At 43.4% G+C, this 18658-nt stretch overlaps 1 protein-coding gene across 1 annotated transcript in view; it reads right to left on the reverse strand.

Moving 5' to 3' along the window:
• Positions 1-734: 734 nt before the first annotated feature.
• LOC144786060 (cytochrome P450 3A21-like) overlaps positions 735-18658 on the reverse strand; it is a 261578-nt gene continuing 243654 nt past the window's right edge. The window contains exons 12-13 of the mRNA XM_078665005.1: positions 3567-3729; positions 735-1297 (exon numbers count right to left, since the gene is read on the reverse strand). Coding sequence (XP_078521131.1) covers positions 1199-1297; positions 3567-3729 — 262 coding nt within the window. The 3' untranslated portion in view covers positions 735-1198. The remainder of the gene's footprint in view (positions 1298-3566; positions 3730-18658) is intronic.

The raw sequence follows: 18658 nt of genomic DNA on the forward strand, positions 1-18658 counted from the left end.
TTGAAAAAGATCTATCAAATTATATTTTTTCCAGAAAATGTATATAATTGAATCTTAGTCTCCAATTCTGCTGTGTCATTGGGGCAGACTTAGACTTTGTGTGGACAGAGGGTCTGTGGGTATGGTGGATGACATTTGCCCCACCATCCTGAGGGAGCTATGCCTGCCAAATGTAAGTTGTCCACCACCCTTGTACATTACTCCTCACATTTGCAGGAAATGGCTTCACAGTAGTTCCTGTTAATATTGTTAAAAAATGATGGATGGCTCCAACAAATATGACGGACATCCATCAAACCTTTACAATGCTTTTCATTTTTTTTAAATAAACTCCCAAAACTGGGGTTTCTTTTAAAGAAATGAAAGACAAATGAGGCCAACACCATGGGAAATATACATCTGATCGTCCACTCTAAATTGGTGGGCAATCAGGTGGCTATTTGGAGGAGCATGTCGTTGATGGAGCTGAGTGAACTTCTTTGTTGACATACTTAAGATCCGCCTTTCACTACATTGAGCGTGCAGACCTTGAGTTTGATAGAGAGGGTACTCTGTTAATGTGCAAGCAGTGGCGTGAGGTTGCCAGGCATTGCCAGCTGCATGCCGAGCAGAACAGGAGGCCTCACAGCAACTACAAGATTAACTACTGGCTAAAAGTGCCGGATTTCAGCAGCTCTCCCCCAAGTTCTAAAATATTTTTTTTAACATTCTTGGAGACACGATTGCTGGAAAAAAAGAGGTTTTTAAGGGTTTACAGAAGGTTGGTGCATTCCGGTGCCTCAGCATGGTAATGAGTGATGCTCTCCTTATGGTTTCAAGCCAGCCGCCATGCTGTTCCAGACACATAACTGGGAAACAGGAGGCAATAATTTATTTATTTGAGATTTTATATAGCGCTAGCTAGATCCGATTGGTTGCGTTGAGTAAAAAACACCATATCCAAAGGCATAATTATGTTAAGTGATAATGCAACACTTATTTTAACAACTGAGGAGCAAGAAACAGGCCAAGCCCCCCCACCAAAGGCGAAGAGATGAAAACTGATAGGGGTTCAAGGACAGAAGGTTTCATGAAAGGCCTAAAGGGTGGGCATTTCTGGCCAATATATTGCGTCTTGATTTTGCAGTGTGATATTCGCAACTGGTTGCATGTTGTTAGCATTGAGGCTTTGCAGAAGGACATCTGGGGTTTGTGTCAATCATTTATCTTCTTTCGGTGCAGCTGTCCTGGGAACAAGTTTTAGATATATTGGCATTTTGGTTTTTATCATCCCCCTGGTGTCCAACTCAAGCGGAATCTGCAAGACGGAGAGAAAAAAAAGCATCATGAAGTTTAATCATGATATAAGTCAAAATTTGAGAGACATGTAAAGGGCTCTAATTCATAGGCCATGAGGTTCAAGACATAAATAACTGGCCACAAAAAACCATCACACTGGCTAGAAATGCATCCAGCAGCCGTTACAACAATTAGCTACTTAACACACACATGTATTTGCAGGGCAACTGGAAAAATATACGTCTGGGTTTTGAGGGTAATGAAATATACAAAATTAAGATTTATGAACTTTCCAAATAGCACTGAAAATCACAACATCTTGTACCAAAGACAGTTGTGAATCTGATGGAGGATACCAAAATCAAGTAAATATTGGGTTATACCCAATTAATATTAATTTGCTGAGGGTCACTGAGAGTAGAGGTATTCATTTGTTGAGGGGCATGAAGAATAAGGAGATGTAAGACTTAAAAAAAATGGGGAGATGCCTAGGTATACTGACCAATTGGAACCGAGTTCTGTAATTATTTAATTTAATGGACAATACTGCTGTACAACAAGTGCTTGAATAACACTGATCATTTGCAGTGACAAAATCACAGTCACTGTTTGATACGTGGTTCTTGGCTGTTTGATGGGACCATTAATACATTGACAGCACCATTAATACACCGAGTTAACATGAATGGTTGACTATCATATTATTTTGTGAACTAAAATTATTTCTCTGTGATCTGAGCTGAGGAAAATTGACATTCTATAGCTGTGATCTGTTTTATCTGTATGGCCACAACCACATTGTATAGACCTGTTGACTCACTAGTGCCAAGTGAAATGTCCAGAGGTTTCAGACATGGGTACAATGAGGAACATTCCTTATTATGCTTCCCGCCACCATTCCACCACCTATTTTGCACATGTTGCTCAGAGTTATACCTGAGCTTGAGCTCCAGTGGCAGCCCAGGGTGGGCCTTGTGTGTAAGTTGTAGGTCTAGTCTTGCAACTTGGACCTCTACCTATTGCAAGTTAGCTATGTATAGGATATGCACTATTTGCATCTTAGCGTGCGCTTACTGGGACAGTGCTCTGGTTTGTTGCATTTTATGGTTGCAGAGGTTAAGGCATAATGCTAGACAGCCAATGTCCCATTTGCAGTGGACTCAAGTGATATGTGTTTCTGATTTCAAGTTCCTCATCCTCGGCTTTCCCCGACAAGCCAACATCACACCCCACCTCAGGCAACTCCACTGGCTCCCCATACAGAAGAGATGCCAATTCAAACTGCAGACCCACACACACAGCTCTACACAACCAAGGACCTGCATACTTTAACCACTGCCTGAACTTCCACCAACCGTCAAGAAGACTCCACTTCACCTCTCTTTAACTGGCCCATACTCCCCGCATCTACGGAAGCAGAAGTGGAGGACGCGTCTTCTTCCATGTCGCAGCAAATAAATGGAACAGCCTCCCCAAGTACCTATAGATCATCACCTCATTTCTAGAATTCCGCATGGCCCTCTAGACCTGGCTGTTCGTATAAACTTTTGGTATCTGCAAGAGCCTATATAACCTATCAGGTGATTTGCTGCAATTTATAATTCCTGATAGATTGAAGTAGAAGGGTCAACTTATACCTGTTAAAAATCAAGCTCAAATTGCCATTAGTGCCACACATAGCGACATGGGCAAGCTACAGAGGAATCCCTAGACACTGCAACTAATGCATTTTCTGAGGGACACTCATGATGGTCAAACTACAATCAGTTGAATACTGGCTGTCTGAGTCGAACTAAGAGTAATGACATTCGGAGATTCTGCCTTTCTTTTAAGGGGCATTGAGCCTATAGTAAGTGGTCTGCCTTTAAATTAAATATTTATTTAACTTGAGGGGTTGGGCCTGTAACACAGCCTGTTTTTTCCACTTTCCAACTAGAAAAGAGATGCTTTCCCAAAAGGGAAAATGTTTCACTGGGCCAAGGCAATCACATTTCACCAGGCATAATTGCTCAATGTGTACAATTAAACAGACAAAAGGTAATCTACACGTTTTGACAAGTAGGTATGACATCCTGCAACTCTCATAGATTCCCAGGCATACATTTAAAAACCTTTAGAATACCAAAACGTTGTAATCCTTCACGCATGTGAGGCCAAGAGCTTTGACTGCAGATTTTCAATGTATTTTGTGAATTGAACCCATAGCACACACGTTGAGTGAGTCATTTGTTTCAAAAGACTAATCCAAATTGAGGAAAACCATGCTATGCTAGAATTTGGTTCCTCACCGGTGTTTCTTTGCAGATCTGGAAGCTAAAGTTCTGTAGCAGGCTAACTATTCCGACCTTCACATTGAGAAGAGCAAACCTCATTCCGATGCAGTTCCTGGGCCCACTTCCAAAGGGCAGGAAGGTGTATGGCTCTTGAGTGTCTTTGTTCTCCTTACTGAACCTGGAAAAATCAAAATGAGATGAAAGGGTCAAATCCACAGTGAGATCCTTTTAAGAGGCACTGCTACATGTGAAGAGCTTTGTGTTATGACATGCTTTGGAGAATGATGTGGTTAACTGCTTGTGTTTATAATCCTGTTTACTGATGTTCACCTTAGTGAACAAATGAAATAATATAAACAGATGTGCAGAGTGTAATATGCTATTTATTACCATTGTTAAGAGTGGGGAGGAGGCACGACTGATGAGTGGTGAAGCCTTGGGCGTATCTTGATGTCCCTTCCCTCTCACATCGACAATGGTAATAAACAGCATATTATTCTCTGTGCATCTGAATATGTGGTTTATCCCATGGCCTGTGTAGTTGTTGTAACTAAGGTATGTATATATTCAAAGGGTTACTTTTGTGCAACACTTTAAAAAATCTCACTCGAGATATCCTGACTTTTGAGAGATTTGTTTTCATTTGTAAGTAAATTGTTACATTCCTCCTGTGAGGCAGTAAAAAGTGTTTTTCGGATGTCACGTTCGCTGTACTAGTAATAATCTCAAATTTGACCTTTTCAGTTTAGTAATAAGTTAGTAAGGGCCAGATGTATGACACTTTTTTGTGGCCGCAATTGGAGATTCTCCCATTTGTGACTGAAAAAAAGAGTAATGGCATGTACAGATGCTATTTTGCAAGCCACTGACTCGCAAAATAGCATTTGCGACTTCCGAAATGGTCCTTCCCAATAGCGAGTCACCATGCCATGCACAATTGTTTTGCAAGCGCATTTGCGGCTGCAAAACACTTGCAGTTTACCACCTTCTTCAAATAGGTGATAGACCACTCGCAAACAGGAAGGGGTCCCCAGGGGACACCTTCCCCTTTGTGAGTATGTGAGAAAATATTTTTAAGAGCAGGCAGTGGTCCTGCTCTTAAAATAATTAAACTGAAAAGCTAAAATGTTCTTTTTTAAATGCATCCTATTGGGCTGCATTTAAAAAAAAAAGACTGCTTTATTTAAAAGAAGTCCCAAACATAGTGGAGTGCAGACCCCAGCAGGCCACCATCCCTGGGAGTGCTAGCCATACCTAATGGGGTTGCAAATTGTGAAAGCCTCTGTAATATTCATCAGGCACGCAATTTGTGACCGCATTAGAAATCTGTAACAGTGTCTGAGACACTGTTATACATCCCGAATTTGCGAGTCGCAAATTGCGAGTTCCAAATGAGACGCAATTTGTGAGATGCAAATTGGTGGGTCATACATCTGGCCCTAAATGTTTGAATATGTATTGATTTGTAAAAGTGATGTAAATGACATGTTATTAGACCACATTTATTCTCACTGCATAGGTGATGTGCATCAATATGTAATGTAACTGGAGCTCAACTGGTGCTCATGTAAAGTGCTCCAATGTGTGTGTTTATGTATTATATATATATATATATATATATATATATATATATATATATATATATATATATATATATATATATATATTCACACACTCTTCCAAATCGCTCGGATGAATTGAACAGGCGGCACTCCAAGTCAGCGTTTTCACCAAGATGGTTTATTTGGCAGACCCCCCTGCCCCTCGACAAACGCGTTTCACCTTTTAGGCTTCGTCAAAAAAAAAAAAAATATATATATATATATATATATATATATATATATATATATATATATATATATATATATATATATATTAGCTCCAAAACTCGCAGAATCAAAGCAAGCACAGGCACTCACGGGGGTAGCACACCTTTATTTCGCAGACGTGTTTCAGCCATAGCTTTCTTCAGTGCAAGAAGGTGTGGGGAAAGTTCTCATGCGCGTGGCGTGTCAGTTTCAAAAGGGGGATGGTCTCTCCTCATATGACACCGAAGAAGGAGTTTTATCCGAAACACGTCTGTCTGTGGATTAATAAATACCGCCTAAGAAAACATCCCCATGAGTGCTGCTTTCTTTCCCGTGGATTGGGGAGATTTTGGAGCTATCGTATTTTCGCGGCACACCAACGCGCTGCAGCACCTGACTGACGAGTGACTCGCTGTCTGGTGTACAAGGAGCAGGAGTATATATATATATACTGAAAAAACAAAGGTTGCAGGGACAGTATAGTTCGGAAATAGAATTAAATAAACCTCCGAAATTCACTGAGAAAAAACCAAAACGTTACAGTAGTTTTGGTTACGTTCAGATTTTACATGCACAAAACCATAGGAATTCAACAGTTATAGTTGCCTCACCTAACTATATCTTACGCCCCTCAATGCACCGCTTATGACCTCACATATTACATCACTCATGACATGGTCAGTGACATCACAGACGGCATCTCAGATGACATCACCCAGTATGTGTAAGTGTTTTATAAAGGTTTCTCGGATTTAAACACATATAATAAGCGACTGCATAACTTAAATTACTATTTGTTGTATATCATTATTAACTTATACTAATTATAACAATTCTAACCAATGTAATCTGAATGGCTGTGTGACTGTATGAGTTTGTGATTGGGTGTCTGAGTGTCTATATGGGCTTATAACTGGTTTCTGAGTAGCTGTATGGATGTGTAAGGGGTTTGTGAGTGGCTCTGTAGGTTTGTTACTGGGTGTGCGAGTTGATACGTGTGTGAATGGATGTGTGAGTGGTTTTTCATGTTTGTCATTGGCTGTTTCAGTGGTTGTGTGGCTGTGTGTGTGGATGTGTGAGTGGTTTTATGGCTATGTGAGAGTTTGTATACATGTGTTAATGGGTGTGTGATTCGTATATTAGTTTGTGAGTGAGTATTGAAGTAGCTATATTGGTTTATGTGAAAGCATTTTAGTAGTATTATAGTTGTGTGACTGAGTGTCTGAGTAGATGTGTGGGTGTTTGAGTGTCTGTATGGTTGTGTAACTGGGTGTGTAAGTTATTGCATGGGTTTGTAAGTGTATGTGCAAGAGAGTGTGTATGTGTGAAAGTTGGCTTGAGAGTGCATGTGTGGGTGTTTGAGTGGGTGGTATGTGAGTGGATGTATGTGTATGTAAGTGTGTGAGTGAGTGGATGTGTGCATCTGTGAGTGGTTATATAGATGTATCACTCGGTGTATGAATGGGTATGTCGGTGTGTGATTGTTCTCTGTATGATATCATCAGTGATGTCACCAACCATGTCATGAGTCATGTAATATGTGAAGTCATTAGCAGTGCATTGCAGGGACATAAGTTATTGTCAGGTGAGGTAACTATAACTGCTGAATTTCTATGGTTTTGTGGATGTATAATCTGAGCATAACTATAAGTTGTTGTTTTTTTTTAAATGTATTTCCTAACTATAACGTCCCTGTAACCTTTGGTTTTTCTGTGAATTTGTACAGCTTTTGAATGTTATTTCCTAACTATAACATCCCTGTAACCTTTGCTTTTTCCTGTGAAGTTCTTTAGCTTTTTTAATTCTATTTCCTAAATATGATGTCCCTGTAACCTTTGTTTTTTTCAGTGAATTTCTAAACATTGTTAATGTTATTTCCTAACTATAATATCTCTGTAACCTTTGTTCTTTCAGTGAATTTCTGTATATAAAAATCAATTTCCTAATTATAATGTCCCTGTAGCCTTTGTTTTTCAGGGAATTTCTATGTTGTTTAATGCTATTACCTATCAATAATGTTCCTGTAACTTGGTTGTGTGAGTGAATACGAGTGTTAGCATGTGTGTGTATGTGTGTGTTCATGTGCTTGTTGTGTCAGTATGTGAGTGACTAGCTATGTGGGTCTGTGAGTTGGTGTCAATGGCTGTGTGGGTCTGTGAGTAGGTGTGTGGGTGGCTATATGGGTCTGTGAGTGGGTGTGTGAGTGTCTGAGTAGGCCTGTGAGTGGGTGAGAGAGTGTCTGAATAGGTATGTGAGTGGGTGTGAGAATATCTGAATCTGTGAGTGGGAGTGAGAGTCTGAGTAGATATGTGAGTGCATACAAGAGTGTCTGAGAGGCTGTGAGACTGGGTGCATGAGTGTATGAGTGGGTCTGTGAGTTTGTGCTTGAGTGTCTGAGTGGGCCTATGAGTAAGTGCAAGAGTGTCTGCGTGGATCGGTGATTGCATGCCTCAATGGGTCTGTGAGTGGGTGTGAGATTGTCTGAGTGGGTGCACGAGTGTCTGAGTGGGCGATTGAGTGTCAGTGTAAGTATCTGAGCAGGTCTGTTAGTGGGTGTAAAACTGAGTGGGTCTGTGACTATGTATATGAGGGTCTGTGTGGATCTGTTACAGGGTGTATGAGTGTCTCTGTTGTGGATCTGTCAGAGGGTGGGCTTGAGAGAGGGAGCATCAGTGTCTGAGTGGGTGGGTGTGTGACTATCTGAGTGGGTCTGGGAATGGGTGCATCTGTGTCTCAGTGGGTCTACGAAGGTTTGTAAGTCGGTGCATGAGTATCAGGGTGGGCCTGTGAGTGGCTGTGTGATGATCTGAGTTAATCTGTCAGTGGGTGTGAGAGGGTCTGAGTAGACTTGAGAGTGGGTGTATCAGTGTGTGAGTTTGTGTGTGAGTGTCTGAGTGGGTCTATGACTGGGTGCATCTGTATCTCAGTGAGTCTGTCAGTGCGTATAAGAGTGTCTGAGTGGGTCCGTAACATGGTGCTTCTGTGTCTCAGTTGATACATCAGTGGGTGCAGGAGTATCTGGTGGGTCTGTAAGTGGGTGCATAAGGGTCTGAATGGGTGTGTGAATGTCTGAGTAGGTCTGTCAGTGCATGTGAGAGTGTTTGAGTAGGTTTGTGAGTGAATGCTTTAGTGTATGAATGAGTGTATAATTTTATTTTCAATTTCTTTGACCAAATTCACTATTCTCCTGTGGTGGTACACATGGGGCTGTGCTGAGCATCACAGAGTATTCACGAACCCTTGTGTGTCTAAAAAAATAGTTTCTGGGTACTTTCTTGCCTATCAGGGGTCTCTCACAGACTCCTATATTGCACCCATGAGGTCAAGGTACATCTACCCTGACCCCTTCTAGTACATGTCATCTAAGTTTTTGCAGTGAGGGAACTGTTCCCCAATATCTAAAATGGCAGCCAAAATTTTTTACTCAGACTGCGGCCAGTCAATCATGGAATTGCTGTTAGTGGATGGATTTGCAAAGCGCCACGATGGATTCACGAAGCACCACAATGAATTCACGAAGCGCCGCAATGGATTCGTCAAGGATTTGCGCCTGTAGATATCAATATTACTTTTTTGTTAATATCTCAATAACTACTAAACAGATTTACATCAAATCAGACAATGGGCTCCTTCTGGAGCAAGAGCTAGCTTTCTGTGAAATGTGGTGTCATTCCATCCAGCAATTCGGGCTGTAGCTGTGTCAAAATCTCTATGAAAATTAACATTTATTTGACTCCCCATTTTCTTGGCCCCCGCTTGACGGATCCCCCCAAAACTTTTCATGCACAACTAGACAGAGCAGGGCACTGTTTTTAAAAAATGTATTGAAGATCCATCAAACTGTGCTAAAGTTATAAGTACGTCAAAAAATACTTTTCCTATGGAAACTAGGTCCTAACTATAGCTACCTACTGGTGACCAGAATGTTGTGTTTATTATATAGCCCTACAAAAATACATATAGATAAATCAAAACTTACTATTCTTAACTCCACTAACGCACTTTGGCACTTTACCTAGAATTTACACCTATCTTTATTTTTCCATAGAACAATAGAATTTTGTGCATGATATTCTGATATACTACCCAATAAATGTTTTTATGTGCACCTCAGTACACAAAACATGGACCCTACAGTTGCACCATTTATATATAGCTTAAAAAGCCATGTTTGTCCTTCAAATTCACATAATGTAATATTTACTTAGAAAAATAGATCTCCTCGACTTTCCACTATCTGGATTCTAATCCAAATCTTTTCTCTTTTAACTTTCCAATCTGGACCAACATGCTAGCATTTTGGCAAGACCCAGACATATCTCAAAAGGGAGTGACAGAGATAAAAGAAAATGTTGTAATAGCTGCTGAGGAAGAGGACAGTTTGGACACATAGTAAAGGTGAATACTGCTGGGCTGCAAGATTGGGGGCAGCATTTTGGACAACAGAGTAGGGAACATAAGAAAGAGCCAGAAGGGCTGGGTATAGATAAATACCTGCTTAAGAGAACGATAGCAGTGGCGTAACGAAGGTCCTTGAAGACCCGGCAGAGCAGGGGGGCCCGAGCTCCTGGGTGCCCCCTCAGCACAGTACCCTGGCCTGAGAGCTCCTGACTGAGTCCTGAGGGAAGCGATACAAAAGGGGATGATGGACGGAGCGTTTGAACAAATCAAACACTCACCCCCAGTCAACAGATCTGGGTTTAATCCATCACCATTCTTTAGTTCACTCAGCCACCCCAGTTCAGACATGGCTATATGCAAATCAGTCTGACCCTGTGCCTCGTGGGAACAGTCCAGCCCGAACTGCCAAGCCATGTCTTTCCTGGACCGGAAACAAGCATCCTGGGACCGTTTTCGGATTCATAATCCTCATCAGCCAGGCTATCTTGAATCCAGTGGCCAAGTGAACAAGGGACTCACGTCTGAGCATACCCTGCCACACTTAGGGCGAACAAAGCGATACAAAAGGGGATGATGGATGGAGCGTTTGAACAAATCAAACACTCACCCCCAGTCAACAGATCTGGGTTTAATCCATCACCATTCTTTAGTTCACTCAGCCACCCCAGTTCAGACATGGCTATATGCAAATCAGTCTGACCCTGTGCCTCGTGGGAACAGTCCAGCCCGAACTGCCAAGCAATGTCTTCCCTGGACCGGAAACAAGCATCCTGGGACCGGTTTCGGATTCATAATCCTCATCAGCCAGGCTATCTTGAATCCAGTGGCCAAGTGAACAAGGGACTCACGTCTGAGCATACCCTGCCACATCCCCTTTGGTTTTTCTTTGTTTGCCCTAAGGTGGCAGGGTATGCTCAGACGTGAGTCCCTTGCTCACTTTGCCACTGGATTCAAGCAAGCCCCGCTGAAGACGGCTGTAATGCCAGAAACCGGTCCTGAGAAGCTTGATTCCGGTTCAGGAAAGACATGGCTTGGCAGTTCGGGCTGGACTGTTCCCATGAGGCACAGAGTCAGACTGATTTGCATATGGACATGTCTGAACTGGGGTGGTGGAGTGAGCTAAAAAACAGTGATGGATTAAACCCAGATCAGTTGACTTTGGGTGAGTGTTTGTATTGTCAACGCTCCGTCCATCATCCCCTTTGGTTTTTCTTTGTTCGCCCTAAGGTGGCAGGGTATGCTCAGACGTGAGTCCCTTGCTCACTTTGCCACTGGATTCAAGCAAGCCCGGCTGAATACGGCTGTAATGCCAGAAACCGGTCCTGGGAAGCTTGATTCCGGTCCAGGAAATACATGGCTTGGCAGTTCGGGCTGGACTGTTCCCATGAGGCACAGGGTCAGACTGATTTGCATATGGCCATGTCTGAACTGGGGTGGCGGAGTGAGCTAAAGAAAGGTGATGGATTAAACCCAGATCAGTTGACTGGGGGTGAGTGTTTGTATTGTCAACGCTCCATCCATTCTCCCCTTTGGTTTTTCTGAGTCCTGAGGGGGGCTCCTCCATGTACTTTGCAGGAGGTACCCTCAAGTTTCACAACACCACTGAGAGAGAGAGAGGTCTTAGACCCATAAAGTAGTAGGGAGTAGGACTTGTTCATGGGAAAGAGGGCAATTGATGACTGCAGGCAGGGCTGAACTGAGATATCAGGGTCTGATAGGCCTTTTATTGTATCAGGCCTTTCCCTGGTAGGCTGGAGTCCTTGAAGGCCATTTTTGTAAGTCCAGGGCCACTCCTGGTACCTCTGCCACTTTCCTAGCTCCACAAGATTAATAGCAGCAGGCAGGGGAGGCTTCAAAAATGAAAGCAAGAGAAGCAGGGAGGGTGGGAGGGAGAAGGTAGAGAGGGTGTGTTCAGAGAGGGAGAAGAGAGAGAGAGCATGGAAGAAAAGAGAGATTACACGAGACGATGAAGGCTGGTTTGAGCAATTTTTCGAGGGCCGCTTTTGGTTTCCAACTCTGGCCCTTAAAGACAGACTGAGAAGGGGGGCCTTTCAGAATCCCAGAGACTACTGACAATACAACATAAAATTTAGAGGAGATAGACGGGCAAACAGGTGAATGTGATGGGGAGGTAGGCCTGATAAGGATAAAACAACAGAGAGGAATAATGTTGAGAACATAGAAAGTGCTGGACAGCGACAGACATGGGTAAAGAAATTATAGCAGGGTTAATGAGAATAGAGGTACTGAAATTGGAAATGCAGCGAAAGTGGAATCAAGCGATAGACACAGTGGAAAAAGGTAGGAAACTTCACTTCTTCTGAGAAGAACTCTAGTGTGTGTTAGAGACATGGTTAAAGAAGCGAGAAAAGGAACAGCTGATAAGAGACAAGGTAGAAAAATAGGAAGAAGCCGCTTTTGTCTGGAGATAGAGCGTAGGAACAATGGGACTGCTAGGGAAAGTAGTGCAGAACTGAGCTGTGGTGACTAGTGATCCTTTAAAGTGGTGTATATACTTATTCGCTCTGTAGCGTGACCTCTTAAAGCCGCGTACGTATGTACTTGATCTGGATTGTGAACTTTTAAAGTGGTGTATCTACGTACACCCTCTGGATTGAGATTTTTTGAAGAGACTTACAAACAGACCCACTCTGGATCATGTCCTTTTAAAGTGGGCCACTCTGGATTGTGATCCTATAAAGAGGCGTATGTATGTACTCGCTCTAGATTGTCATCTTTAGAGTGGCGTACTTACGTATCTGCTCTGGATTGTGAACTTTTAATGTGGCATACATACATACTCACTCTGGATTGTGATCTTTTAAAGTGACATATGTACATAACCACCCTGGATTGTATAGCAGAAGCACTGCATTGAAAAAATAGGGACATACTGCATTTTACGGCATAATTTTGGACGTATTTCCGAAAAAATCCAGAATTTCTGAAAGGATCCTCATGAAACATTCCAAGACTTAAATGGTTTGCTAAAGAAGCCTGACCCTCCCCAGAAGTATTGTACGTTTATCTTCCCAAGAAAAGTTTGTGAAAATTAAATTGAAAGAGTGCACTTTTCAGCACATTTTTCCTGTGACACTAGCAGCATAGGATAGTATATAAGGAGAGCAAATCACCAGCCTAGTAAGCGACAATGGACTTATTTTTTTACATGACAGTTATTATAGTGGAGGAGCTTAAGGCCCAGATTCACCAAGGTGTCACGCAATGCAGCGTGGCACCCAAAGAGGCTGCACTGCATTGCATGACAGGGAGAGAGCAGTATAGCACCTTATTCACAGAGATTTGGCACTCTCCTCCCCTCTCCTTAGTCACTGGGCTGATTTGTACTGCAGTGCATCAGGCACACACCTTAGCGCCATAGTGCTAAGGTGTGAGATTTAGTCTGCCATAGACTTTGTACAGGAAGGGTACCCTTTCTGTACAATATACTATGGCTAGACAAATTTAAAACCTTTTCCTACTTTGCATGTGTGCTGTGGGATCAGCGCACATTCAAAGTCGGTAAAGCAAAGAGAAATGAAAGGATTTCTATTTTTAATGCTTACTTCTTAGCTGTGTTAACTTTTGAAGCTAAACCCTTTCTACTAATGTTAGTAGATCGGGTTTAGCATTGAAAAGCATTGGTGGTTGCATGGGAATGCGAATGTACCACCCATGGTACGCCCCCTTGACAGAGAGTAATGCAAAGCAGCGTTTTGCACTCATTTATGTTATTTTTCATTACAAACCATCACAAATACTAATTTGAGTTGGCTTGGTTAACTGGCAAAAAGATTTAGTTCAGTTTAGCGTTAATCTTTTACTTCTTTACTATGGTGCTTTGTTGAAAAGTTTGGTAGCAATTGAAAACTTTGTTTGGTAAAAGTGCATCTTAAGTAGAATATAACTAAGAAAATATATCATAATGGATATTGAAAATGCAAAACAAATGCATAGGGAATGAAAAGTTGAGAAGATTGCATTTGCACACTTTACAAAAGTTTATAATAAACTTTGCAAATTTCACATTGTTTTTTGAACATTCGCATATAAAAATCTCGACATGGGTAATGATAGATTCCACATATGTGCTTATTTGACATTATAAAATGATTTGGGCATAGCGACTACTGAGAGAGCGCAAACTGATATAAATGTATGAGTACATCACACTTACCTATAGTAAGCACAAGTCATGAAGAGAAATGCCATGAGTGCTAATAGTATCTGAAATTATATTCTAAAGGTATAGCTAATATAGAGATTTAAGTAGAAGTGGAACTAATACAGAAAGGTGTGACATTATATGATTTTATTAGACGTGATTATTTTGAATCTATGTCGTGTAGCTGTTAACATATAAGATGGTCTGTGGTAAAACGCAGAACGTGGTAGGCCACAGGGCCAGAGCTGGAGCTAAAAGGGAAGGTGTTTCTTTTCACGACACAGATTGTTTAACGTTTTTGGTCATTGCATTAATGGGCCATGATTTATAGTAATGTTTTCTAAATAATAGAATAAGAGTTTTAACATGCTTTAATTAAATGAAGAAGTTGAATGCTATAATCATAATGTGAAATATTGTAGGCCTGAAATGTTTTAGCATTGATTTACACGTACATGTCTGGGCTGAGAAATGTTGCAAGCCTTTTTAGAAGTCTATGAGAGTTGGGTTCTTGGCGGCAGATATCTGTCTGCAACAGGAAAGGGGGGATCCAATTATAAGTGAATGAATAGAGGTCTGTTCAGTAGACGGCCCAGACATGGAGGAGGGTTCTGGAATGTTTAAGGGGTATCAGCGGGCCGGAGAAGAGTCTGAGAAGCAAGGTCAACTCTAACGCATGAGGCCCAAGACAAAGCATCATGGAAAAAGCCTGAAGTTGCACCACATGAGAGGCGTTTCGCAAGGGGCGTCTCAAATGTTGTTGACTGTTTTGTATTAGGGACAGCACCCCTGGGTGGAGTTAGAGCAGAGACCTGAGGACCCTTTAGAGAGCGGATGGGTAGGCAGTGAGGGGTCATGACTGGAGAACTTTAGGTTTTCACCAAGAGACTTAGAGTGGGTGACTTCCCTTGGGGGTCATTCACTGCTGACACCTTTGTTAGGTTGGGATTTGGCTAAGTAGGGATACCATCTAGAACAGGGTAGGGACGCCTAACCTGTGTTTGTTTTCCTCCAACCTAAATGAAGGAGAGATATGCGTCTATGCTGATAGCTTTGCTATTTTTAGAACTTGTGTTAGTGATTTCTGTTGCTCGTTTGAGGGCTTTTCGAGAGCACATGTATGTAATTGGACCTGTGTATCTCGTGAATCTCATTCTGAGATGCTTGTATTTGCAGCTCATTATATCTTTACAATAAACTTTTGAAACCTAGAAGTTGTCCGTGATCTTTAAGAGTAGAGTCCTTTATTGGGTGAACTAGCTTGCAGATAGGTGTACTGTTTTCTTCCAAGACAGGCAACAAAGGTTCAGTCGACCAGATCGAGGTTTGGATCAATAGATATAAGGTATCGATCAAAATCTCGCCCTTTCAGTTGGTAGCTATAGAGGATGGTTGCCTTCTTGAGGACGGTGACCTAGGACAGGTTAGCTTACCCCAAGGCCCCTAGAAATCGATGATCGGAAGAACAGCCCGCAGATGAAGATCCGGATGACGTGAGACAGAAAAAGCAGCAGTATCGGTCGAGAGTGAGTATAAAGGGTTATGCGTGTTAGATTGCGGTGTTTTGTATTGTATCTATGTTGTAATGTCTGGCGGAGTTGAATGTCTGTAGAGTGACTGTGGAACAGGTTGTGAGCGCGCGCAACCGGTGGAAATCTTAAGTTCAAGGAGAGCTTAAGTGGTTCGGGTGTATCGGACACCCAGAGTAATTGTCAACTAGAGTGAAGGGGGTCATGAGGTACCATTGATCACCCGAGAGACCGAGATAGGGGGAACGTAAGAGTGAGTGCGTGAGTAACGGACGCTGGTCGGAAGTTACTGTGTGTGTAAGCAACCTATCAGAGAGACGATAGACATCTCGTCAGTTGTGTTGACAATTACAGATAGACTGTGGACGTACAGTCGAGAGAAGTGACCGCTTGGTCGGAAGTAGTCATTTTTCAGTGTATGAATGGGACGCATGCATAACCGGGAGACGAGTTGAGAAAGGAGGGGTGCTGCTGCGAAGCGGAGAAAAGAGACGTCAGGTGGTGTCGCGCAGTGATTGGCTGACCGGAGAAAGACCGCGCTGTGATAGGCCAGCTAGCGAACACGTCACACAGGGTCGCGACGTGATTGGCCGACAGGAGAAAAAACCGCGCTGTGATAGGCCAAGCTAGCAAAGCCGCGACAGGATTGGTGGAGTGTCATCAGGAAGTAAACAGAGTAGCGAGGCTGGATTTTGTGCGCATAATTATGAAGTGTTTTAAATGGTTGAAAGCGCTGTTTAAGAAAGAGAAGCGGGGATCGTATGAAGGGGAAGAAGCCCCGCCGGAGGGTACGCCAGCTCGTTACATGGCAGTAAACGTTGGGTTGCATACGATCCTTTGGATATCAGAGTGGAGTAAGATTACTGAAGGAAATGAGGAACTGACGTTCCCGAAGTACGGGACGTTCAGATTAGAGGTGTTACATCGATTGAAATCAGTCATGACCTCAAAGAGACCCTTGCCTAGACCAACCCAGTTTGAAGCCCTTGATGCATGGCTTAGGGCAGCGCATGAAAGGAATATGAACAGACGACAAGAAAGGGTGAAACGCTCGGTAAGGGCAGTACAGGATGCCAGGTGGGATGCGGATGCTAAAAGATGGAGAGTGCATAATTTGGAAATAAATAAACTGTACCCAGTATTAGAGGCGCCAGTAAATAAAAGTCCCCTAGAAGAAGATGATGAGAGCGAAACAGAGGACAGCCTGATAAACAGATTACTGACAGACAGGCCACCCCCGTATAATAGAGCAGGGGGAGAGGTCGAGAATACTGAAGGAGCAAAGGGGGGCAATGCAGGAGAGCATAGACCGCTTCCCAGTTCAGAGTGGGATCCTGAGCCAAAGAAAGAGTTGCTCCAGCCTAGTCAGGTGCAACAGGTAGTCGGTAGGTTTGTGGTACAAAGAGCGCCGGAAACGGAAAGCGCCACATCCTACCCATTACCAGATGCACTACAGGTACCTGTTACCATAGGTCCTATAATATCGATATATGACCAAGAGAGAGCAAAAGGGGAAGAACGGAAACGGAAAGACAGAGAAAGAGCAGAGCAGGCAAGGAGGAACGATACCACTAATTCCCCAAGTCAGATGCCGATACCCAGAGAGTGGAGCACCCCGATGCACACAGTAGGGGACCCAGGAGGAGATCCTGGGGGCCCCAGATGGCCAATGGATCTGAGGGGATCTGGACGAAAATCCTTCCAAGAGCTAAATGAGTACATGAAGCAGTGGGACGAGGCAGTGAAGGCTCAAAAGTGCATCAATGCTGCAGAAGCAGAAAGGGAAAGTCAGGACAGCCGAGCACGGACTCACTGCGGGGCTGGGGAGAGTAGCCCGGAGTGGGACTGTAGAGGGAGTAGGGGAGTCACCCATTGGGCCCGGAATGGAGGTAGAACAGACCTGGAAAACGGGGGCCCCGGGAGTGGAGGGGTGGCGTGCCCAATACTCAGTGAAGGGGAGAGGAGGGCGCAAGAGTACAGGAATAGCTTTAAGTGTCCACACTGTGTGCCTGGCACCAGAGAACAGAATGGGAGTTGTGAGAGGTCGCACCATAGTCCCTGTGATGACAGAAATGAGCGCAGCCCAGGGAATATGGGGAACCAGGAAGGATCGTATCGGATACTGAGCGATACGAGGCAAAGGGAGTGTAGCGACCAGAGGGAAAATAACAGAGAGATGTGCGGTGAGAGGAGAGAAGAAGATGAGAGTGGGCAGAGAGAGAGTAGGGATAACAGGCCCGTGTTCCATCACCTTCCAAGATCGGATGGCCGAGCATGGGACCTGGAGAGATGGGAGCAAGGGAGGCCACCCATTAATTCTCCTGAGCCCAAACGCAGAGCTCGAAGTTGGGATGGTAGGGAGACCAGTGAGCCCCCTTCAAAAGACATATTGCGAGCTGAGATAAAAGCCAAGAGACTTGATGTCTCCAGCTTAAGGTCAGATCTGGATGACATGGTAGATGGTACCCTGCCTTTAGAAAGAATGGAAATGTATGAACAGGATGAAATACTGTATATGGCAAAGGACATCACACGAAAGGCGAGAGCAGTCCATGAGAAGTTAGTCGAACTAGCAGGCAAATATATGGTGGACTTGTCAAGAACCAAAGCATTACAGGGTAACCACAGGCTACATTACTCAGATCGAGATCTAGATGAGAGGAGAACGATTGGGCTGAAAACACACATAAGGGAACTGATTACTGGAATAAGGACATGGAGGGCACTAGATAAATGGGAAGAGAGGTGGTCCAAGAAAGGGACCGGCAGAAGAAGCATGATTGGTATAACACCAGGACAGCAGGGAATAGAAGCTTACCCTTTGCGTGAAGTTGCCAATGGGAGCTATGTACATGTCCCTTGGAGTAGGGGAGATTTAGCTGCTTTTACCACATCTTTCCCCAAGTTACGAGAGAGCCCCGTGGAGTGGTACAAGCAAGTCGAGAGGTTTGTAAAGATCTCAAAAGTCCTATGGATAGATCTGAACACGCTGTTTGACATTGTAGTACCAGGAGATCTGTGGACAGCATGCAAGGTTAGCGCTGAGTGGCCCACAACGGAGCCAGAGAGAGATGCTAGGACTAATGGGCCGTCCGAGATCGTGATGGCAAAATTCGAGAGAGTGATGACTTGGCTGAAAGAAAAAGTGCCAATGCAAGACATAGATTGGGTCAGAATAGACAGAACGAGACAGGAACCCAAAGA

This window comes from Lissotriton helveticus, chromosome 10 (genome assembly GCF_964261635.1).
Source record: "Lissotriton helveticus chromosome 10, aLisHel1.1, whole genome shotgun sequence".
NCBI lineage: Eukaryota > Metazoa > Chordata > Amphibia > Caudata > Salamandridae > Lissotriton > Lissotriton helveticus.